This window comes from Physeter macrocephalus, chromosome 7 (assembly GCF_002837175.3).
Source record: "Physeter macrocephalus isolate SW-GA chromosome 7, ASM283717v5, whole genome shotgun sequence".
NCBI classification, from domain to species: domain Eukaryota; kingdom Metazoa; phylum Chordata; class Mammalia; order Artiodactyla; family Physeteridae; genus Physeter; species Physeter macrocephalus.
The window spans coordinates 76,692,423-76,716,531 of record NC_041220.1 but is presented as its reverse complement, the minus strand read 5'-3'; the positions used below and the strand labels follow the sequence as shown (position 1 = coordinate 76,716,531).

The window sequence follows — 24,109 nt, the reverse complement described above, 5'->3', positions numbered from 1 at the left end:
TTCTCCTCTGCCCCTTTCTGCTTCAACCTTCACTCTAAGCCTCTAAGCTTAACTCTTCCCATTGGAGAGATGATCACCACAAAGCATCTTTCTGAGCCAAAACACAAGGTTACAAGTGTTTGAGCCACCTATGGATTCTCTGCTCTTGGGTCAGGAGCCTGCTGTGGTCCAACCAACTGAAGCCAAGGATGCTGCCGTTCAGAACAAGTCCTTTAGGCAGCAGGAGCTGTCAAAAGAGACTATTCCTTCGGAAAGAAAAGTGTGGGCAGGGCAGGCAATGAGCCACATCGCCAGCCCACAGGGTCATTTTTGATGTTGTCCTCACCACAGTCCAGAGCTAAATGCTGAGCACATAATAAACTGAACCAACCAACAGGGGGGGTAAGGGTCATTCACCAAGTGCCACTATGCCCCTGACACTGTGCTGGATGCACAGGGAATACAAAGATTAAATAAGAACCAGTCACTGTTTTCCAAAGCTGTTAATTCAAACGTGTCACTGAACTAGCTACTTGACCTTTGACATGTACCTCAACCACTTGGGCCACAGTTTCCTCAACTATCAGATGGGACCATCTTCACCAACCTCCAGGAGCACTGTAAGGTCCTATAAGGTAATCTTTGTAAAAATGCTTTGAAAAATATACATGCCAATCAAAAACAATACTGTAGCCTCTCAGTACTTAATGAAATCCTCTCATATGGCATAGGTTTTACATTATTTTCTGGTCCTTTCTCTTTTCCCATGACATAGAATCCATCAACTGCTATTATTTGGAAGAACAATCCCAGTATTACCACTATATTTTCATTACCTGAATGGCTCACTCAAATGATGATTAAGAAAATTCATTCACTATTGTCAAAAAGACAACAAACAACAAGTGCTAGTGAGGATGCAGAGAAAAGGGAACCCTCATGAATTGTTGGTGGAAATGTAAATTGGTGCAGCCACTATGGTAAACAGTGTGGAGGTTCCTCAAAAAATTAAAAATAGAGCTATCATATGATCCAGCAATTTCACTCCTGGGTATTTATCCAAAGTAAACAAAAACACTAATTAGAAAAATATATGTATCACTATGTTCATTGCAGCATTATTTATAATAGCCAAGATATGGAAGCAACCTAAGTGCCATAAGTAGATGAATGAATAAAGAAGATGTAGTGTGTGTGTGTATGTATACATATAATGGAATATTACTCAGCCATAAAAAAGAATGAAATCTTGCTATTTGCGACAACATGGATGGACTTAGAGGGTAAGTGAAATAAGTCAGAAAAAGACAAATGCTGAATGATTTCATCTCTATGTGGAATCTATAAAACAAGTGAACAAACATAACAGAAACAGTGTCATAAATACACAGAACAAACAGGTGGCTGCCAGTGGAAACTGGAGTGGGGGGTAGAGACATAGGTGAGGAAGATAAAAAGGTACAAACTTTCAGGTGCAAAATATATGAGTCATGGGTATGAAATGTACAGTGTGGGGAATATAGTCAATAATTATGCAGTATCTTTTTATGGTGACAGATGGTAACTAGACATTGTGGTGATCATTTTGAAATGCATAGAAATATCGAATCACTATGTTTTGTAACAGAAATTAACATACTATTGTAGGTCAATTATACTTCAAAAACAAACAAACAAACCAACTCATAGAAAAGAGATCAGATTGGGGGTTATCAGAGGTGGGGTATGGGGGGAGGGGAAATCAGATGAAGGCAGTCAAAAGGTACAAACTTCCAGTTATATGATAAATAAGTAATAGGGATGTAATGTACAACATAATTGTTTATACATGAGTTGTATGTTATATATAAAATTTGTTAAGAAAGAAAATCCCAAGAGTTCTCATCACAAGGACATTTTTTTTCTATTTCTTTAATTTTGTATCTATATGAGTTGATGAATGTTCACTAAATTCATTGTGGTAATCATTTCATGATGTATGTAAGTCAAATCATTATGCTGTACACCTTAAACTTATACAGTGCCATATGTCAAATATAGCTCCATAAAACTGGAAGAAATAAATAAGAAAAAAAAGAAAATGCACTTCACTCAGAAGTGTAAAAAAAAGAATGTACACATTTTTACTGTGTACATTTAAAGACAGCACTATCACTTATTCAATGTGCATCTATAAGGTTCCCTGTATATTTTTTCATTATATTACAAATGACAATAAGGATGTACTAAGTCCCTAAGTAGGACACAGGTTAGTTTTGACTCTTGTGTGGCCTTCTCCCCAGAGCACTTTCACTGAGTACTTCCTAAGTGCTGTAATCAGAAAATCATAGCTATTAGAGCTCAGAGCCCCCATTTTTAACATGGGGGCTCTGAGGAAGAAAAATAATAAAATGGCCTGTCACAAACCCCTATAATCCAATTCTCCTAAAATCTGTATCTTTTTTCCTAAAATCACTTTACCACTTGCCAAACATTAAACGGGGGAGGGGGCGGGGGTGAAGGATGGACGTCAGTGATGTTGTGAGAACATGAGCCACCCTTTATAGGATTCAAGTATGGGTTTATGTGACAGAAAAATAAAACAAAGCTCCAGATATGCACTGTTTTGGCTTCGCTATGAACAAAATGAAAACATTAACTAACTGACTGCCACATGCTAGGCAAGATGCTGAGGGCTCATCAGAGGATGAAGACAGCCTAGGCCCTCCAAAAGCTTACTGGCCTTTATCCTCGGGCATCTGTTGCTCATTGCTGACAAGTGTAGCCATTCAACATCTGGCCCTGGGTGAAGCAAAGAAAACAGCTTCCACCTTGCTAAAAAGTCCGCTCAGCTGGCCAAAATGCAGGTATCAGGTAAAGGGAAAAACAAAACCTCAGACGGGAGCTGAGTGAGACTCCGCTGCAGGAGGCGGAACTGCAGAGACTGTAATGCACAGCACCGGCTGAGCGCCCAAGCCCAATTAAGGCTCTTCCCGCTCGGAGAGGCGAGGGGCTGTGGATCAAAGGATCCTGCAACCTGGGAAAGGCAGATTCAATTCCCGGGGAGCCGTGATATGGGGGCTGGAAAAAGGTGGGCGGCTGGCTGGGGCTGTGCTCCCTAGAATGGAGAAGCAGAGTGGAGACAGAGTGGTTTGTGCTCTAGTGGGGAGGGAGGTGGGCAGGGCGAGAGCGCTGAGACCCAACAGTCACGCTGCCATGTAAAGCGAGCCTTGGGGATCCCTCCGAGGACACCAATTTCGGGGCTCTGCAGCTGGGAAGGGGTCTGTGAGGGCACTGAAGGCGGCGCAGGGAGAAGGGTTCGCCAAACACACACACACACACACACACACACACACACTCTCTCTGTGGATCAAAGGATCCTGCAACCTGGGAAAGGCAGATTCAATTCCCGGGGAGCCGTGATATGGGGGCTGGAAAAAGGTGGGCGGCTGGCTGGGGCTGTGCTCCCTAGAATGGAGAAGCAGAGTGGAGACAGAGTGGTTTGTGCTCTAGTGGGGAGGGAGGTGGGCAGGGCGAGAGCGCTGAGACCCAACAGTCACGCTGCCATGTAAAGCGAGCCTTGGGGATCCCTCCGAGGACACCAATTTCGGGGCTCTGCAGCTGGGAAGGGGTCTGTGAGGGCACTGAAGGCGGCGCAGGGGGAAGGGTTCGCCAAACACACACACACACACACACACACACACACACACACTCTCTCTCTCTCTCTCTCTCTCTCTCTCTCTGTCTCTCTGTCTCTCTCTCTCTGTCTCTCTGTCTCTCTCTCTCTCTCTCTCACACACACACACACACCGCCTGACCCTCGGCTGGCCCCGAGCCGCCCCAGCGCGCGCTGCGCACCCAGCTTCGCGCTGCGGAAGCCACTTACCCTCCGCGCGGGAGCGGATCTCCGACACGGTCCTCCGCATGGTGGGCATCGCGGCAGCCGCCGCAGGTGGGTATTCAGACCAGACTCTGCACCTGTCACGGCGCCGCGCGGGCGGAGGCTCTGGCTTCCCCACGCCGAGCGCTCAGCAGCCGCGCGGGCCCAAGCCGCCCACCCAAAACAGTGCCGCTGCCGGGTGAGGCCCTCGCACACCGGCGGGAGAAGGAGGAGGTAATGAGGGCGGCGGTGTCCGCAGAGCTGAGCGAGCTCTGCCTGCAGCCGCGGAGGGAGCGGCGCGGCGAGGGGTGGAGCTCGGGCGTCAGCACCCGGGCAGGGATCCTCAGGGAGCCCCCTCATTCGCACAACTGCAGCGCTGCGGGGAAGGCGGGAGAGGGGCGGGGAGAGACTCCGGAGAGCCTCCTGCGCCCCGCCCTGCTTTGGACCGTACCATCCCCGAGGGGGGGAGGGTCAGATGACGGCCTCCTCCACCCCAGGCACCCTCGTCCCTCCCCGTGGCTTCGGCTTTTCCTGTCTTTTCTCAATGCTTTTCTGATTCTTCCAAGTCTTGGCCAGAAAGGAAGGGGTACTGTGGCTCCTGCATCCTTGCAAATCCTCTCCCTCCACCCTCTAGTTTTAATAACAATGGAATCGCCCGTGGTGTGGAAGTGGGGTTGGGTCTGAGTGGGCTGGAGAGCGGCGAAAGGGCCTGGGGCGTCAAGGGCTACGAACCGCGGAAAGGCCCTGCGTGTTGGCCCCAGCGGGTGCATTTCTAGCCTCCCCGCACCGCCAACAGCTCTCGTGACCTGAGTCGCGCCTGGTCCACGAGCAACAGGTTCTGAGGCCGGGGTCCTCAGGCGCTGTTGGCTTCTCCTGCCCATGGTGCTCATGTGCGTCTGGGGCCGGCCTGCGAGTGGCCGGGCGCATCCAGTGCGTGTTCTGCAGCCTGACAAAGCTCTGGACTTGCAGTAAAGTCAACTATTGGGCCAGGTGCTTCAAAAGGACTTTTTTGTTTGGGTTTTTGCTTTTAGTCAAACATGCAGGAAGTTGGGAGCAGTAGTTTTACCTGAAAAGGGGAGAGGGAGCCTAGTATAAAGTCCATAAATACATTAAATTTTATTTTGCCCTATATCCTACAAATAAGGGTGACTTCGTTACCTTTTATTTTGTATACGGAGATCTATTCTCACAAGTTATCAGAACAAGTACGGTAGTTTTTTGTTTTTGTTTTTGTTTTTTGCGGTACGCGGGCCTCTCACTGTTGCGGCCTCTCCCGTTGCGGAGCACAGGCCCCGGACGCGCAGGCCCGGCCCCGGACGCGCAGGCCCAGCGGCCGTGGCTCACGGGCCCAGCCGCTTCGCGGCATGTGGGATCTTCCCGGACCGGGGTACGAACCCGTGTCCCCTGCATCAGCAGGCGGACTCTCAACCACTGCGCCACCAGGGAAGCCCAATACAGTAGTTTTTATTTATTGTTGATTTCATCTTTAAGTTAGGCTGTAAGGTTTTATATATTGAATAGATCGTGGCGAGCCGCTGAAATGGCGAGAAAGGAATAAATTGAGTTAGAAACAATTTGCTGCTACTCTCATCTTGTGCTGCATTCGGTGGAAGAGGGCTTTATGTGGAGGCGTTTATTGTGAACTTCTTTCAGGTCCTGAGGGAGAGATCTGGAAAGGTTTGAATAGAGAGATAAGTGATTATTCCCAAGCCTCAAGAAAAAATAAAACCTGCTGATAGCATCTTATCTCCATTTGTGGTGTTTCCTCTGTCTACTGCAGGTAGCGTTTGCTAATCAGAGCCCTCCCTGCCCTACATTAATTCTGAGTCAGGCGCTCAGTGCATATTTATGAAGAACCCACTCTACTTGGCTCTGATTCAGAGGCTGGGATTAGAACAAAGAAAATGTATTTCCAGCGTTCATGAAACATTGCAGGGTAGAGCAGGACTCAGAGGTGTTTATTTCAGTGATGGTCTTGATTTACAAGTATGGTCTTCTAAAAGTAAGAAATGAACACACAGCCTTTTCAGAACAGTCATCACTGGCCCTTCTTATTCCTTCCAGGTCCAGGATCTCCTGTGTAAAGCAGACTCCCTCTGGCTTGATGAACATGCATCTGAAGAAAATTAAAATGGTAAGTACAACAAGGAAATAGTTTTTAAATATCAGCTCTAAAAGTTAGTGAACAGAAACCAGAGAAAAATGCAGTGTTTTTGTGATGAACGTTTTAGATAGAATTTTATATAAAGCCAGAACCAGTTGTTATTCAGAATCAGTGCACAGTAGCATACCAGTATTTGATTTATGAGCAATCACCTTTGTAATTGCTATGGACCCTGAAATGAAGTTCAGTTCTGCTTATTTACAGATAGTAATTAACTGGAGTTCCAGAGATTACTTCTGTTTTCTATAGACCAATCTATTTTATATATGTCTGTGTGTTTCCCATTAACAACCCATCAGCAAAGTTGACAACATACATCATTCATACAGAAAATGACAAGAGTTTTTCATACAGAGAAGAACATTGCATGATATAGTGCATAGTTCACTGTGTGTCCTTTCCCAAGTTATGCTATCACTTTATCCATAATGGCAAGAGTATCCTACCTAACTCATTTCTTTTTTGTTTGTTTTGTTTTGTTTTCCCCAGTTTTTTTTTAACATCTTTATTGGAGTATAATTGCTTTACAATGTTTTGTTAGTTTCTGCTGTATAACAAAGTGAATCAGCTATACGAATACATATATCCCCATATCCCCTCCCTCTTGCGTCTCCCTCCCACCCTCCCTATCTCACCCCCCCACCTCATTTCTGAAAAACCATTCATTTCTGATTGTTAGAAAGCACACATGTTTTTATTGGTTCAGAACCCTGATTGAAGTTGAATGTTGTACTAATCTGCATGTGCTTGATTTCAAAGTCCTCTCAGATCTCCTCATCTTCCATTGCACAGTGTGCTAGCCCCTGGCAGGGAACTCTGGTGCCAGCAACATGACCTTGTCACAGAACCTGTAATACAACTCAGATGTCAGCAAGATCGTTTAAAAACATTCAGGTCCTGCGACTGCACTGTTGAGGGACTTAGAAGGAAGCGGGTTATTCAAGAATAACTTTTCGAAGGGCCAGGTTTTATCCTCCACAAAGTATCCATTGAATGCATAACATGTGTGAAGTGCCCAGCCAGAATGCTAAGTTACAAAGACACTTAATGCATTTGTTAATGTAACCAGCAGTGTAACAAGATGGCTGACACTTAATGCCAAATAGACCAGCAGCAACACTAGAAGCATTGAGAGAAGGGGAGATTCCAAGAGCTGGGTGATCAACATACTTGAGCTAAGTTTTGAAGTAGGGGATAAGTCTGTAGAAGTGAAAAGGAAACATCATTCCAGGTAGGAATGCTTGGCATATAGTTAAATGCTCAATTTTGATTTTTTAATGAATGGTTAAGGAAATGGAATGATAGAAGACTATATATGGTTGGGGAGAACCAAGAGACCAATTGGACTACAGGGATCTCACTGAGAATCTGTACACTTTATTTTTATTTTTTCTAATTTTATTGAAGTATATTTGATTTACAATGTTGTGTTAATTTCTGCTGTACAGCAAAGTGACTCAGTTATGCATATATATTCTTTTTCATATTCTTTTCCATTATGGTTTATCACAGGGTATTGAATATAGTTCCCTGTGCTATACAGTAGGACCTTGTTGTTTATCCATTCTATATATAATAGCTTACATCTGCTAACCCTAAACTCCCAATCCATCCCTCCCCCCGACCCCCTCCCCCTTGGCAACCACACCTCTGTCTGTTCTCTATATCTGAGTCCGTTTCGTAGATATGTTCATCTGTACACTTAAAATGTGGGAATTGTATGTTATGTGAATTATATCTTAATAAAGCTGTTTAAAAAATTGTCTCTAGAGGTGTGAGCCACAAAAATTATCAAGTCCATCAAGTCAAAGAGACGTTGAGCATATTCCTATCTTGGTGGGTTTTCACTTACTAATTATGTAATGTTGCCTTGAGTTTGTTGTTTTTGGGGACACCGAGAATTAAGAATTGGTCCTTCTTGGGAGGAACTCTTAGTTAACTAGGTGACAGAGGCATGCTCACTAATTTACTAATTTGTGATATACCCAGAAGTGCTTTGGGAACTTACATCCTGAAGGTAGCTGGAGATGTACTTGAGAACCCTGTTTCTGATTGAGAAGGAGGAATGCAAAGTTGAATACTATACGACTATAGAATACAGATGCTGGATAATGCTGGCAACTACATTCTAAATTCTTTTGCAAAAGCACAAAATAATGGGGTAAATTAATCTTAAAGTTTAGATAATTACATCTTTTAGTTTAAAATTGAGGTTAAGATATAACATAAAATTCTATCTAGTCGCAAAGCTACCTGGTTATTGTAAGAAAAGATGCTTATTACCTTTGGTGTGTAGTTGGTATATTGATTCAATGGATGGTGAAGATACTGTTATGGTTAAGTGATTATTATGACATCATTATGGTATGGTTAAGATATTATTATGCTATTGGGCTTGTAAGGCATTTTCCCCAAGTCTTCCCATCTTAATTGCTCTTTTTCTGTCACCGTCGTTTACATGCACACCTCTCCGGTGCACCAGCAAGTTCTTTAGGCTCAGTTTTAAAAATATGTCTTACTTCTATCCACATTTCATCTCCACCTCTACCTTGTATAGGCCCCCATCATCATTCACCTGCAGTAGCCTCCTAACTGATCTCCCTGCTTTTACTTTTGTCGCCCATTCATAGTTATTATTATTTAAAAACACAAATGAGTTTATTATTTTAGGATGAGTCAATGTCATTATTATTATTTTAAAAAACAAATGAATTTTAATTTCTTTAAAACACAAATGAGTTTATGTCATTTCTTAGGACTTCAGTGGCTTCCGGCGGCACCTGGATTGAAGCCCAAACCCTTTCTGATCTTGCCCTTGCCTGCCTCTCGGGCTCATCTCCTTTTACCCCTTATTTGGTCGTTGGGCTTAGATTATCCCAGCCCACCCCAGCTGATATTGCCCCACTTCCCCAATGCCAGCCACCACCACATTGCCTTAGTCTGTTTTTCTCATAGCACTTATCTCTGAAGTTTTCTTGTTTGTTGGTTTACCTGTTTATGATAAATAGGTCTTGCTCTGTTGTCTTATTACAATTTGTCTAACGTTAAGAACAGTATGTGTCAAATGGCACAGGATCAATAAATATTTGTTGAGTGAATGAATGAACTGAAAAATGAGTGTACTGTGAATGATCTGGTTCCTTAACATTGGAGACTGGAAATAAGTCAAAGAATAGATAGTATTTTATTTGAATAGATAATAAGTTTTACCCTTCATAAGCATGTATACTGTAATATATTACTTTGTCATGAAATAATTTAGAACATATTTGCTATGAAGTACTTGATACCAGAAGAAGCTTTTGAATACTATATTGGCTTTTGTTAAAATCAAGTGATCGAATTTTTAAAACAATAGACTGATTAGAGTAGCTTGTTCTTCTGGACTCACTGTAACAAAACCCATATAACAAAGATGTGTGTGCAAAGATATTCACTGAAGCATTGTGTAGGAGCAAAAATGTAGTCATCACCATGTGCTGATATGGAAAGAGTATCAAAATATATTAAGTAAAAAAATGCCTGTAATAAAACAGGGTGTATAATATGATTCATTTTGGTAAATAAATGAATTATATATATATTATTTTATAGAAAAGCATAAAACAGTAATTTAACTTTGGGTGGAAGGACTGGGGTAGTGAGGAGGGAGGTTCCTATTTTTCCTATTTGATACTTTTCTGCATTGTTTGCATTTTCTAACTATAAGATTTTTTTTTTAAGTCTCAATAGGGGTTATTTGGATTTTGCTTTTCTTTTTGTATTAATAAGTGTCATGTCTTTAAAGCACTCATGTTTTTAAAAGTGCACTCAGAAACCATCAGAATATTCAAGAGAATTTAATCAGAATAAGAAATGCCAGATGAAAAAACAAAAGACAAACTGATTTCAACCAAAAGCTCTAAATCCATTGTCACTGAATAATCCAGTCACTTATTCTTACTCATAATGTTAAAATCAATACCTTTCTCTCATGCCTGTGATTCATTTCTCATGAGTTTACCATTCTCTTTCCAAACACGTTAGAGTTTTAAGTCAAAGTTATAATGTCTTTAAACATTATTGTCTTCTTCATATAGTGGGAATTTCCAACAAAAAATAGTACAATGATTTTTTTCTTCACTATAATTGAAAATATTTTGCTCCTGTTTAAATGAAATGAGATTTAAAATGTTGATTTGTTTTATATGAAAAGACTCTTAATAGAAAAAAATTTAAAATATACTCCAGTACATTTAAAATAGTGTTTGATTCACACACAAATTTTCAGAAAAAACATTTACTGAATTTTGTACTCAAAAAGTAAATGAACGTTCAAGTCAAAATAATCCTGGTATTGAGATCTTGAATTCAGACTTATCATTTCAAACTGATAAGAGACTAATTAAATGGCATGATTTTTACTTTAAAAATTTCCATCCTACCAGAGCCAGGAAGTGAAAATTAATTCTTAATTTAGAAGTGCTGTTTCTTTTCCAAAACTTAACAAAACAACATTCCAGTAATGCTGAGTCTCTGTAAAATATTATTGTAAAATATATTTCATGGATAATACATTTACTGTAGTATTTTCATGAATTCTGATATTTTAAAAAGCAGCTTTATCGAGGTATTATCGACACACAATAAACTTAATATGTTTAAGGCTTCCCTGGTGGCGCAGTGGTTGAGAATCTGCCTGCTAATGCAGGGGACATGGGTTCGAACCCTGGTCTGGGAAGATCCCACATGCCACGGAGCAACTAGGCCCGTGAGCCACAACAACTGAGCCTGCGCATCTGGAGCCTGTGCTCCACAACAAGAGAGGCAGCGATAGTGAGAGGCACGCGCACCGCGATGAAGAGTGGCCCCTGCTTGCCACGACTGGAGAAAGCCCTCGCACAGAAACGAAGACACAACACAGCAAAAATAAATTGGCTTCCCTGGTGGCGCAGTGGTTGAGAATCTGCCTGCTAATGCAGGGGACATGGGTTCGAACCCTGGTCTGGGAAGATCCCACATGCCACGGAGCAACTAGGCCCGTGAGCCACAACAACTGAGCCTGTGCATCTGGAGCCTGTGCTCCACAACAAGAGAGGCAGCGATAGTGAGAGGCACGCGCACCGGGATGAAGAGTGGCCCCTGCTTGCCACGACTGGAGAAAGCCCTCGCACAGAAACGAAGACACAACACAGCAAAAATAAATTAATAAATTAATAAACTCCTACCCCCAACATAAAAAAAAAAGGAAAACAAAATCTAAAACCTTTAAAAAAAAAAAACTTAATATGTTTAAAGTGTAGAATTTGATAAGTTTGGACATACGTATAAACACCTACAAAGCCATCACCACATTCAAGATAATAAACATATCCATCATTTACAGAAATTTCCTCTTGCCCCTTGGTATGGTTGTTCTGTATAACTAGAGATGCTTTTTCTTCATACATTCAGTGCAATTTATTGAGTGCTCACCACGTTCTAGATACTGAGCTGAGTATTTGAGATTGAATGGTCAGCTAAACCAATAGGTTCTGGACCAATAAAAAATTATGATCAAATAATTATGTAAGTAAATAAATATAAAATCACAACCGTATATCACATTCTAATGGAAAGATAGTCTACACCTGTATATACTGATTGTACTTCAAAGTATTTCTGGGCTTCCACACTTATATCTGGAACTCTTCAAAAATATGTATATGTACCTTTATAATATATCTGAAAATAGACATTAACATTTTATTTCTACTGGATGTTATGGCATTTATCTTGAAAATGGTGTCATGTTTCTTATATGAAAAGGATAACCAGTGAAGACAAGAAATTTTATTATAATTTATTTCTTTGATTTTACCAGAAAGTCAATATTGGAAATGAAAAAACTCATAAGAAAATTTCACTTCTTTTTCTTGCCATGTCATATTAGGTGTTATTTCAAAGGAGGAGAGGTGATAATAAGGTAAAAGTATTGAAAGAGAGGAATGTTTATTAAAAAATTGAATATGGCGGTAAATGACATAAATATGATTATGAAATAGTTTTGTAGTTCCATCACTTTTAATTTGGAAAGAATGCCAGACTTAAACAAAATTGTTTCCTGATGAATTGAAATAAGCCATAGCTATCAAATGTGAAATATTTGCTGATTGCTTTTGGGCCTCTTGCATGATATATCCTTTGCTCAGGTTCATAACTCACTGCAGTGTTTAGCAGATATATTGGAAAATCACAATGTTGTTGTTTTTTTCCCTCTGACCCCAGAAGTTCTCAGAAACAACATTTGCTGGAAAGAGGAATCATTTATCACTGTAGATTCTTTCCAACTTCGAACTCTGAGGAAATCTACCAAATGGAGAAAGAGAATCAATACTTAACTCAGGATTACATTTTAGTATTCACTCTAAAGAAAGAAGCCAGGGGGAAAACACTATAAAGAAAAGGCATAAAGAAGGTAAACCAGCTATAGATTCAGGGCTTGTGGAAGTTGGACATGCCAGAGGCAAGAGTGAAGTGAGCTAGTGCCAAGGACGGGAGCAGGGGCTTGGACCTCTTGGATAGATATTCTTGCTGGATCTAGGCCTGAAATGTCAGCTGCTCTTCCCTGCCTGTGTTCTCTTGTCTGTTTTTCATTTAGTCTAACCTCTTAAAAGCTGACCTTTGCCTGTTAAATTGGAACCTCTTTCCTCCTGTTCCTGAATCCATGCTATTCTGATTCCAGCTTGCCTCCCAGGCTTTCAGCAGCCATATAGCCTCTGATTGAAGTGGCTGCAATCTGTTGCCTGCATAGCCCCTCAAGGTTTCCAGTGCCCCTTGGTTTGATCCTGTGCCTAGTGTTGGCCCCCATTGGCTTCTTCTGACTTCCTCTTTTGTGTGTGTGTGTGTGTGTGTGTGTGTGTGTTAATTTCTGTTGTACAGCAAAGTGATTCACATACATATATATATTTTTTAATATTCTTTTCCATTATGGTTTATCACAGGATATTGAATATAGTTCTCTGTGCTATACAGTAGGACCTTGTTTATCCATTGTATATATAATAGCTTACATCTGCTAACCCCAACCTCCCACTCCATCCCTCCCCCAAACCCCTCCCCCTTGGCAACCACTAATCTGTTCTCTGTGTCCATGAGTCTCCTGACTTGCTCTTGATCTAAAATGACAGTGAAGGAGGAAAAGGGAGACCTGTAGGTTGAGAAATACTGAGAAGATTTGAGTAGGTACATGGGAACCAAATTATGGAGGACCATGCAAATCAGCAGAGGTGTTAGAATGAATGCACGAGGTGAAAGGGAGTTACAGTAGGCCCTAGGTAACACAGGATAAAATTGTGTTTTAAAAAGATTTTTGTGGTGGTAACAATATGGAGCATGAATTACAGTAGAAGTAAAGAGATCAAGATGGAGATGTCAAAGATATGTTCAATTAACAGAGGAAATGATGATTTTTTAAAAATTAAGCTTGAATGTAACATGAGGCATTTTTCATAATACTTATGGGACTACGGAGAGTAAAGGACAATAGTCTGTTTATCTGAAAAGAAAAGATAATCTTCTCTGTGTAGTTACAGATATAAGTATAGAGATAGATATGATTATGACTGAACTTTTTAGATGTTGGGTCGATTTTTTATTGAACCAGAAATTCTGACATTCAGGGAGGGGAGATTACCTTCATTACTTTCTTTGAAAGGTGCTAAGTGTATGTTATATTTGAGCATATGCTTAATTAAAAGAAGTGTTTTGTTTATCTTTTAATGTTACTGTAGCTTTCAGTAGTCTGAAAATAATGTATGATTAATCTAAAAACCTCATTGGTATCAATCCTGACTTAATGAAAAGAACTGGAATCAGAAGACCTGGTTTGCATCTCAGTTCTGGTTCTTTCTAGTGGTTGGATTTTGAGAATATCATTAAAAAACCTTTCAGAACCTCAGATTGGCTAGTGGGTTAACATGCAGGCTTTACAATCAAACAGCTAGATTCATATACAGGTTCTACCACTTACCAGTAGTATGACTTCGGCCAAGTTACCTTAACTTCTCTGTGCCTCAGTTTCTTCATATGTAAACGGAGACTAATTATAATACCTATTTTATCAGAATGTTGTGAGAAGTACATAAGATAATTTATTATAATGTACTGTACAAATTTTAGCTATTATCTGGTGCATCCAACCTGTTTTTATACTCTGAGTGATGTAAAATTAAATGATTTTAGGTACTAGAGGCATTTCCCTCAATATTGCCTTTCTTTGTATAGTCAAATAACATAAGTTTACTTAATCTATCATTTGTATGACAGATGGCAGGAATGTTGAATATGTAATTTTAATGCAGGATTCTATTTATTGGTTTCAAGAGACTTGCTGCAAGAATGCTGATTAGTAATATTTATTAAAATGTTAAAACAAATATGTCTTCTTATGTCATTTAGAATAAGATTCAACTGTATATTATAGAAAACCCCAAATAACAGTGATCTATATGAAGTGGGAGTTTATTTCTCTGTCATATAAAAGAAGTTTGAAGATAGACTCCACACTGGCATCAAAGAATCAGGGTCTTCCCTTTCTGCTCTGCATGCTAACATGGCTTCCATCCTCAAGGTCACCTCATGGTCCTAGCTGTCTTCTGGTGTGCCAGCTATACCATCCGCATTGGAAGATGGGAAAAGGAATAAAGATAAAAAGAGATACCAGCAGGCTTAGATAGATCTCTTTAAGCATCCATTCCTGAAGTCTCCAAAGAAATTATTCTTAAATCTTATTAGCCAGAACTTAGTCTCATGGCCACACCTAGCTGAAAGGGAGGCTGGTAAATTTAGTTTCTTATTCAGCCGGCAGTGTACCTAGATAAAATTTGAGGTTCTGATACCAATGAGGAAGGAGAGGATGCCTTTGAGGCTAGGCAGCCAGCATTCTCTGGCTTCCTCATAAATCTCAGAAATCATTCTCAAGGTTGCATTATTAAAATCCTGGACTTCTTCATGGACATAATAATGAAACTATGTTTTGTTCAAATTGTGTTTTTAAATATTTATAAGAAAAAAGGAAAAGAGTTTGCTTTATTTTAGAAACAGTCTTCATGAAGTAGGTTTTAAATTGATGGAGTTTAGCAAAGAATTTATTAAATGCTAATTGAATATAATATTGAATTGAGTACAGTAGAAAATAGAGGGATAAATTGTTGTTAAGTTATTAGTTATTAAGGTGACTTCCTGTTTTAAAGACAAATAAGATTTAAACATCTATACACCAACAAATTGGACAACCTAGAAGAAATGGATAAATTCCTAGAAACATACAACTTACTAAGACTGAATCATGATGAAATAGAAAATCTGAACAGACAGATTACTAGCAAGGAGATTGACTCAGTAATCAAAAACCTCTCAACCAACAAAAGTCCAGGACCAAACAGCTTCATGGTAAGTTCTACCAAACATTCAATGAAGAATTGTTACTAATTCTTCTCAAACTCTTCCAAAAAATAGAAGAGGGGGAACTCTTCCACACACATTTTATGAGGCCAAATTTACCCTGATACCAAAACCAGACAAGGATGCCACAAAAAAGAAAATAATAGGCCAATATCCTTGATGACCATAGATGCAGAAATCCTCAACAAAATATTAGCACACAGAATTCAGTAATACATTAAAAGGATCATACATCATGATCAAATGGGATTTATTCCATTCATTTAAATGGTTCAGCATCTGCAAATCAATCAATGTGATACGCCATATTAACAAAATGAAGGATAAAAATCATATGATCATCTCATAGGTGCAGAAAAAACATTTGACAGAATTTAACATCCATTTATGATAAAAAACTTTCAACAAACTGGGTATAGAGGGAACATACCTCAACATAATAAAGACCATGTATGACAATCCCACAGCTAACGTCATACTCAACAGTGAAAAGCTGAAACCTTTTCCCTTAAGATCTGGAACAAGACAATGCTGTCCACTCTTACCACTTTTATTCAAGATAGTATTGAAAGTCTTAGCCAGAACAATTAGACAAGAAAAAGAAATAAAAGGCATCCAAATTGAAAGGAAGAAGTAAAACTATCAACATTTGCAGGTGACATGATATTATATATAGAAAACCATGGAGACTCCATCAAAAAATGTTAGAACTAATGAATTCAATAAAGTTGTGGGATACAAAATAAATACACAAAAATCGATTGCATTTCTTTACACTAATAACAATGTATTAGGAAGAGAAATTAAGAAAATAATTCCATTTACAGTTGCATCAAAGAGAATAAAATACCTAGGAATAAATTTCACCAAGGAGGTGAATGACCTGTGTATTGAAAACTACAGGATATTAATGAAAGAAATTGAAGAAGACACAAATAAATGGAAAGACATTGCATGCTCATGGATTGGAAGAATTAATATTGTTAAATTGTCCATACTACCCAAAGTAAAATACGGATTCAATGCAGTCTCTATCAAAATTCCAATTGCATTTTTCACAGAAATATAACAAATGATCCTATCAATTGTATGGGACCACAAAAGAGCCTGCATAGCCAAAGCAATCTTGAGAAAGAAGGGCAAAGCTGGAGGCATCACATTCCCTGATTTCAAACTAAACTATAGTAATTAAAACAGTATGGTACTGGCATAAAAACAGACACATAGATCAATAGGACAGGATAGAGAATCCAGAAATAAACCCACACATATATGGTCAATTAATTTATGACAAATGAGCCAAGAATATACAATGGGGAAAGGACAGTGTCTTCAATAAATGATGTTGGGAAAATTGGATAGCCACTTGTGAAAGAATGAAACCAAATTACTATCTTACATCATACACAAAAATTAACTCAAGATGAATTAAAGATTTGAGCATAAGACCTGAAACCATAAAACTCGTAGAAGAAAACATAGGCAGTAAGCTCCTTGACATAGGTCTTGGCGCTGATTTTTTGAATCTGACACCAAAAGCAAAAGAAATAAAAGCAAAAATAAATAAGTAAGACTATATCAAACTAAAAAGCTTCTGCACAGCAAAGGAAACCATCAACAAAATGAAAAGGCAACCTATTGAATGGGAGAAAATAATTGCAAATCATATATCTGATAAGGGGCTGATATCCAAAATATAAAAAGAATTCACACAACTCAATAGCAAGAAAACAAACAACCCAGTTAAAAATAGGCAGAGAATCTGAATAGACATTTTTTCAAAAAAAGACAACAGGTACATGAAAAGATGCTCAACATCATTAATCATCAGGGAAATGCAAGTCAAAACCACAATGAGATAACGACCTCACAGCTGTAAGAAAGGCTATTATAAAAGAGACAAGAAATAAGTTTTGCGAGGATGTGGAGAAAGGGGAACCCTCATACACTGTTGGTGAGAATGTAAATTGGTGCAACCACTATGGGAAACAATATGGAGGTTCCTCAAAAAATTAAAAATAGAACTGCCATATGATCCAGCAATTCTGCTTCTGGGTATTTATCTGAAGAAAACAAAAACACTAATTTGAAGATATATATGCACTCCTATGGTCATTGTAACATTATTAGCAATAGCTAAGATATGGAAACAATCTAAGTGTCCATCAGTGGATGAATGCATAAAGAAATTGCATATATATATAGAGAGAGACATAATGGAATATTATTTAGCCATAAAAAAAATGAAATCTTGCCATGTGTGACAGCACAAATGGACTTCCAGGGCATTATGCTAAGTGAAATAAGTTAGAGAAAGACAAATATCATTTGATCTCTCTTATATGTGGAATCTAAAAATAAACAAAAGAACAAAAAATAAAAACACAATAAGCTCATAGATACAGAGATCAGATTGGTGGCTGCAAGAGGCAAGGGTTGTTGGGGGGTGGGGAAAGTGGGTGAACTTTTTTTTTCAATTTAAACAAATTTAATAAAAATTTAAAAAGAAAAACAGAATCTTAGAGGTGAAAACAAGACTCACAAAAGCAATGGATGAAATAAACACATAGAAAGGTTTTCTGTTTCCATTTTGTCTCTGTTTAAAATCAGAAAAGGGAAAAATTAAAGAATTAGAGGTCTCTGAAGAGAGATGGTACTTAATAACATTATGGAAGCATCAGTCTTTGAGTTGTGTACAGACTGCACTGTGAGGGAAGAGTGGCATACCATATTACGAAGACTGCTGTGGCCATCTTGTCGATGTTAGTTTTCCGTGTTCTTGAGGATGGCTTTTGGATCCCGAAAAGGTTATCCAAAACAAACTTTATTTTTTAAATTTAATATTAAATGTATTAAATTTATGTATTAAAAACATAGTTCTTTCTTAAGCTTTGAAATTCAACTTAATCATTTTATTCTACTTAAGAATGTAGCAAATTTTAAGAATTTAAGGAGGTGTTAATGTTTGATTCTTTTCATAAACAAAAACTCCCTTAAATATTTTAAACTATGCTTAAGTCGGTACATTTTGTTTTCTTTTTAAGTCCTTTACTCACCTGAAAGAGCCTTCCAAGTACTTAAGTAACCATTAAAATAGGATAAATTTAACTTATAAAAATAAGTCTTAGGCTTTCTTAAATTTTCTGATACTGGTGGATCTCAACATAATTTCTTTGACTAAATCAATTATTCAGTCCTGTCAATTTAGTTTGGAATCACAAGGATGAAATATTTTTGTAATAGGTAAAATTCTCTTAAATACATTGATTATTTCTAAACTTTACTAAAAAATATTAGTAATATGTTTGATTTATTTAACCATATGAATATATCATTCTCCAGGTTTAAAGCTAATAATTATCTTGAAAACAATTATGTCATCCACACAATTTTAGGGTTAGCATTCCAAGCACTTTTGGAGATGACACTCTCAATTGGCTGAGGTTGAATATTAACCAGAGATGTCATTTAGGACATCTGAGCTCTAGAACTACAGATACCCTTGAAATTTTTCTAGCATCTGTGTCTGTCAACAGGACTCATCCTCTAGATTCAAGTAATCCATTACCTAATACTTCTTTCCATGTACAGAAGTCCATATTTGGTCCATTTGATTCATTACAACTAATCCATTACTGTGTTATTCTATTTTACGTTCTCTTGATATTTTTTCCTGTCTGTTAACATTAGTGTGTACAGTTCTTTTAACGACATTGGATTGGATTTTGTTTATTTTCCAAGGCTTTTCTAATTGGTTACTTTTAGTTTTAAGGTCTAGGTACCCTGAATGATGATGGTGAATTGAATAGAAACAAACAAATGGAGAAATGGAGAGTTGTCCTGAAGGGAGCATAGAGAGTAGATGTTAGGGTTGGTGATGGATTCTTAGAAAAGGAAACACTGAGTAAAGACCTCAGAGATAAGGTGGAGCCCTCAATCCCATTACACCCCCATCTCTTCAGTCCCCAGAACACAGCTGTCAAAACTACGTGAAAAGTACTTTGTTGAGAGTTTTGGAGTTACTGAAAGGGATTATATAAAATGGAAAATAAGAGGATGTTTCTTTTTAAATTTATGGCACTTAAGAAAGATTTTTATGCTAAGTAATTGACCTAATGCCTTTCTTACGAAAGACATTGAGGCAATTTGTTCCATAGACCTTACGGAGTCCTTCCCTTCTGTTATGTGGGAAGCTTAGTTCCTGAAGGAGATCAAAGTCACTAAACTTAAAAAAATACCATTATCACACCTATAAATTAATATTAATTTCTTAATATTATTACACATCTAGCAAAAGCTGAAAGTTCTTTAACTTTTAGGAATTCTTTGCAGATAAGTTGAATGGAAGATTAGGGGAAATGTTCTCATTATAGAAAAACTCGCTGTTAGAACAAATGAACAGTCATAGTGAAAGGAAACATTTTACTCAACATATAAGAAATCTTCTTGCTTCTAGTATTTCTTTGTAGATTAGATAGTGGAAAAATTTACAGAGTAAACCATAGGTATTTCTTTTTCAATGTCTGTTTCCATAACAGACGTTTAGGGAATGTGTATGTTGGCAGTGAGATACCACTTTCAGCAAGAGAGAACAGGAGGAGTAGCACACTTATTGAAATTTACATTCTGCCAAAAACCTGGTCCAATGCATGTTTCACCCTAAATATTAAGGGGGAAAGCTCATCGCACATTCTCTCAATTTCACTGCAGTTTGTTTTCTGGCATTGGGAACGAAATAGGGAGTTTTGCTTTTGTTTCTGTTTTTTTCTTATCACAATGCAGTAAGACTCAGAACAACTGAAAACTGAGAATGTTGAAACAGTGAGTGAATTATTTGGATTGGTCACCTTGAAGAAGCCTAAAGAATTTGGCAGGCATTCAAAAGCCAGAGATTGAAAGAGTTAAGCGTAAAATTGACCTGTCTTGCAGCTTTCTGTCCAAAGGACTGCCTCCTTCTATTGCAGCTTTGGAGTCTGAATTCTCTTGTTTAGAACACTGAGAAGTTTTGAAAGCCCTGACATATATATCCATAATACTCTATAAAGCAAGGTCGAGGATACTGCTTCCTTCCATGCACACACACGTATCCAGGCAGCTTGCTCAGGCATACAGAGAGCAACTCAGAGCAAAGCAGCCTGTTCCCCTTGAGCTCTGTTCTCTTATTTCCTCGGAGTACATTCAACCGTCTGAGCATCTGACTCAGACATAGCGGAGATACTGTTGCTGCCAGAGGGTAATAGTTTGTTCTGTTTTCCTGGAATGCCCTTGCACTGAGAACATTAGAGGCTGGGGAACTCAATGAATTTTCCCGCTAAGTGCATTTCTCACTAGCTCTTCGTGCCTCATTTCTTCCTACCATTTTAGAGGGAGCAGCCATCCCACTTTTTAGGCCACTAGCTTGTCTGTGGAATCGGTTGAGTGCATTTAATGCGTACAGAAGATATGCTTACAGAGCAGGTAGCAGAAATAAGAATAGGAAGTTTCATTTTTCCGATCCCTTGGAGAACGAGATATTTCATGTAAGTGTATTTTTCTAGACAGCTGAAACTTCTGCCCTAAACATCAAAATTTGTTTTTAACTTAGGGAAGTGGTATAGCGTAGTGGTTAAGCACACAGACTCTAAGACTCTGAGACAGATTGTCTGTATTTAAATGCTGACTCTGCCACTTTCTAGCTTTGTAACTTTGGGCACTGTACTTAACCCCTCTTGCCTCAGTTTCCTTATCTGTAAAGTGGGGATAATAATAGGCTCTATCTTATAGAGTTTCTGTGAGGATTAAACAAGATTAAGTGAGTTAATGTATGTAAAGCCCTTAGAACAATGCCAAATATGTTAAAAATCATAGAAGAGTTGTTACTATTATTATTAATTCAACTATTTGTATACAAATATTGCTACAAAATGGTACTCACCTATTGTTTGTTTTACAGAATATATTGAACATTGAGTATCTCAGTGCCTTTGCACACAGAGAAGTAGTATAGTCATGCCTTCAGACAGTGCTGTGAAGATGTTGATGATGAAATAGTAGTTAATATTGTTTACTGAGTAGGTTTCATGAATGTTACTGGTAATTCCTACAATGAACCTCTAAGATAGGTATATTTGTAAATAGGTTTGGAGGATTTAAGTACTTGCCGAACTTCATGCATCTAGAAGCAGACGATTTGAGATGCAGACTCAGGGCTGTGTGACTCCAGAGCTGGTGCTCTTGGTCACCTCACCACACCGACTGGCGGCTAGGACTTCTTGTCCTCACACCAGTGTTTCTTAAACTTGGATGTGTGTTAGAATCACCTTGACACTGGCTAGACTGCTGGCTTCCACCTCAGAGGCTGAGAATTGGTGTATTAAGTTGCTAGGTGACGTTGATGCTGCTGGTCCAGAAATCAATCGCTAAATTGAGAACTGCTAGCCTACACTAAATGACGCCAGGCTATTTTCAATACCATTCTTTAAAAAACTGTCTTTTTACCATCAGTTGCCCCTTGAAGCTATCAGTGTGTTCTTTTGCTTTCAAATTCTGTCACACACACATTCAGCTGTTTTAAAATCCTCTGTGACTCACATCTTATGGTATTGAATTTGTGGATTTTATGGGCAGCAGCTGCCCTTTGGAAGTTTCTTTCACTTGCTGCTCAGTTCCCTGGTGCATTTGGTTCTTTAACTCTGCTAGGAGCTTGACTTACTTCCTTGCATGTTGCTTCTTTATGTTTTTTTGTGTGTTTTTTTTTTTTTTGTGGTACGCGGGCCTCTCAGTGTTGTGGCCTCTCCCGTTGCGGAGCACAGGCTCCGGACGCGCAGGCTCAGCGGCCATGGCTCACGGGCCCAGCCGCTCCGCGGCATGTGGGATCTTCCCGGACTGGGGCACGAACCCGTGTCCCCTGCATCGGCAGGAAGATTCCCAACCACTGCGCCACCAGGGAAGCCCTTCTTTATGTTTTAATGTAGGAAAAGTTTTGAGTGACTAAGCTTAATGGATTTTAAATCTCCATCACATGCCGCTTGCTCTCCTTTTCGATGCTGAGGGCTTCACAGCATCGCAGATTATTCTATAATAGAGCATAGCAAAATCTAACACACCCTGGCTTGGCTTTTTAGACTCCTTAACACAGGAATCTCATTCCAAGTATCTGGTGTTTTGCATCTATTTCTCCATATCTAGTCCTGTCGTTTATCAATATAGTTCTGAAATCCTGTGTCAGCCATGGAATCATCACAGAATTAGGTCTAGCAAGATTTTTTTCTTGGTAAAACTGTTTTTTTTTTTTTTCCTCTTACAATAACAGAATATGTAGATTCTTGATTCCTGAGCTGTTCCTCTATAGCTTAACAGTATAAGAAGAGACAGAAAGCTCACAATTGTGGTTTCCTCCAATGTAGTTCCTCACTCTATTAAAGCATAGATAACTTTGGGTGTACTTCTATGAGAAACCAGGTCATGAGGAGCTATGTTGACTCACTTATTCGCTTGATCTCATATTTATCTTTTGCATTGCTTTTTTGGCTGTTCATGGTAAATTGAAGTGAACATAACCTTAAACATAGCTCAAGTCATTGTTCTAGACCAAACTTTGTGGTCTGGCTAATTCATATTCCCTCCCGGTTTCCTATTATAAACCCATACTTTTATTTCTTTATTGCTCAATACTTTAAACATACATCCTTTCTGTATTACTGTATGTCACTCATCTTCTATCCCTACTCTGTACCTACCTCTGGACTTAATGTTGAAAGAGAAAAATAAAAATTTATTAGTTTAAACCCCTGTATTGGGGTTTCTATTACTTTTAACTGAATACATTCCTTAGCTGATCCTCATATTATCAAGATTCTGTAAAGTAGGACTATTCTAGGATTAGTTATTTTAGTGGCTCAATAAAGTCATCAGAAACTGCAATTCTTGCCCTCTTTCTGTTTTTCCATTCCCTGCGCTACAGCAGATTACCTCATGGTTGCTTGATGACTGCAACAGTGCCAGACATCACATACGCTCATATTAATGTCTATCTTGGGTCTCTCTCTGTCTCTCTCTTTTTTTTTTTTTTTTGGCTGTGTTGGGTCTTTGCTGCTGTGCGTGGGCTTTCTCTAGTTGTGGTGAGCAGGGGCTACTCTTCATTATAGTGCATGGGCTTCTCATTGCGGTGGCTTCTCTTGTTGCAGAGCACGGGCTCTAGGTGTGCAGGCTTCAGTAGTTGCAGCACACGGACTCAGTCATTGTGGCTGATGGGCTCTAGAGCGCAGGCTCAGTAGTTGCGGTGTACGGGCTCAGTTGCTCCTCAGCGTGTGGGATCTTTCTGGACCAGGGCTCGAACCTGTGTCCCCTGCATTGGCAGGCGGATTCCTAACCACTTTGCCACAAAGCAAGTCCCTTGGGTCTCTCTTTTTTTTTTTAAATTTAATTTTATTTATTTTTTTATACTGCAGGTTCTTATTAGTCATCAGTTTTATACACATCAGTGTATACATGTCAATCCCAATCTCCCAGTTCATCAAACCACCACCACCACCACCCCCTGCCACTTTCCCCCCTTGGTGTCCATATGTTTGTTCTCTGCATCTGTGTCTCAATTTCTGCCCTGCAAACCTGTTCATCTGTACCATTTTTCTAGTTTCCACATATATGCGTTAATATACGATATTTGTTTTTCTCTTTCTGACTTACTTCACTCTGTATGACAG

The 24,109-nt window shown here is 39.1% G+C and overlaps 2 protein-coding genes across 9 annotated transcripts in view; one reads left to right on the top strand and one right to left on the bottom strand.

Moving 5' to 3' along the window:
• Nucleotides 1–4,198, bottom strand: part of ATP8A1 (ATPase phospholipid transporting 8A1) — a 242,227-nt gene extending 238,029 nt beyond the window's left edge. Inside the window, exon 1 of the mRNA XM_028492008.2 lies at nt 3,845–4,198. Within this exon, the coding sequence (XP_028347809.1) occupies nt 3,845–3,893 (49 nt within the window). The 5' untranslated portion in view covers nt 3,894–4,198. The remainder of the gene's footprint in view (nt 1–3,844) is intronic.
• Nucleotides 3,848–24,109, top strand: part of GRXCR1 (glutaredoxin and cysteine rich domain containing 1) — a 339,136-nt gene continuing 318,874 nt past the window's right edge. For 6 of the 8 annotated variants that reach the window (XR_003680585.2, XR_008617837.1, XR_003680588.2 and 3 more), the window contains exons 1-2: nt 4,557–4,828; nt 5,903–5,972. The gene's annotated coding sequence lies outside the window, so the exon portion shown is untranslated. Of the gene's footprint in view, nt 3,911–4,556; nt 4,829–5,902; nt 5,973–24,109 lie in introns of those variants that run through there. The other 2 variants (XR_003680589.1, XR_003680586.1) reach the window with 1 other exon arrangement.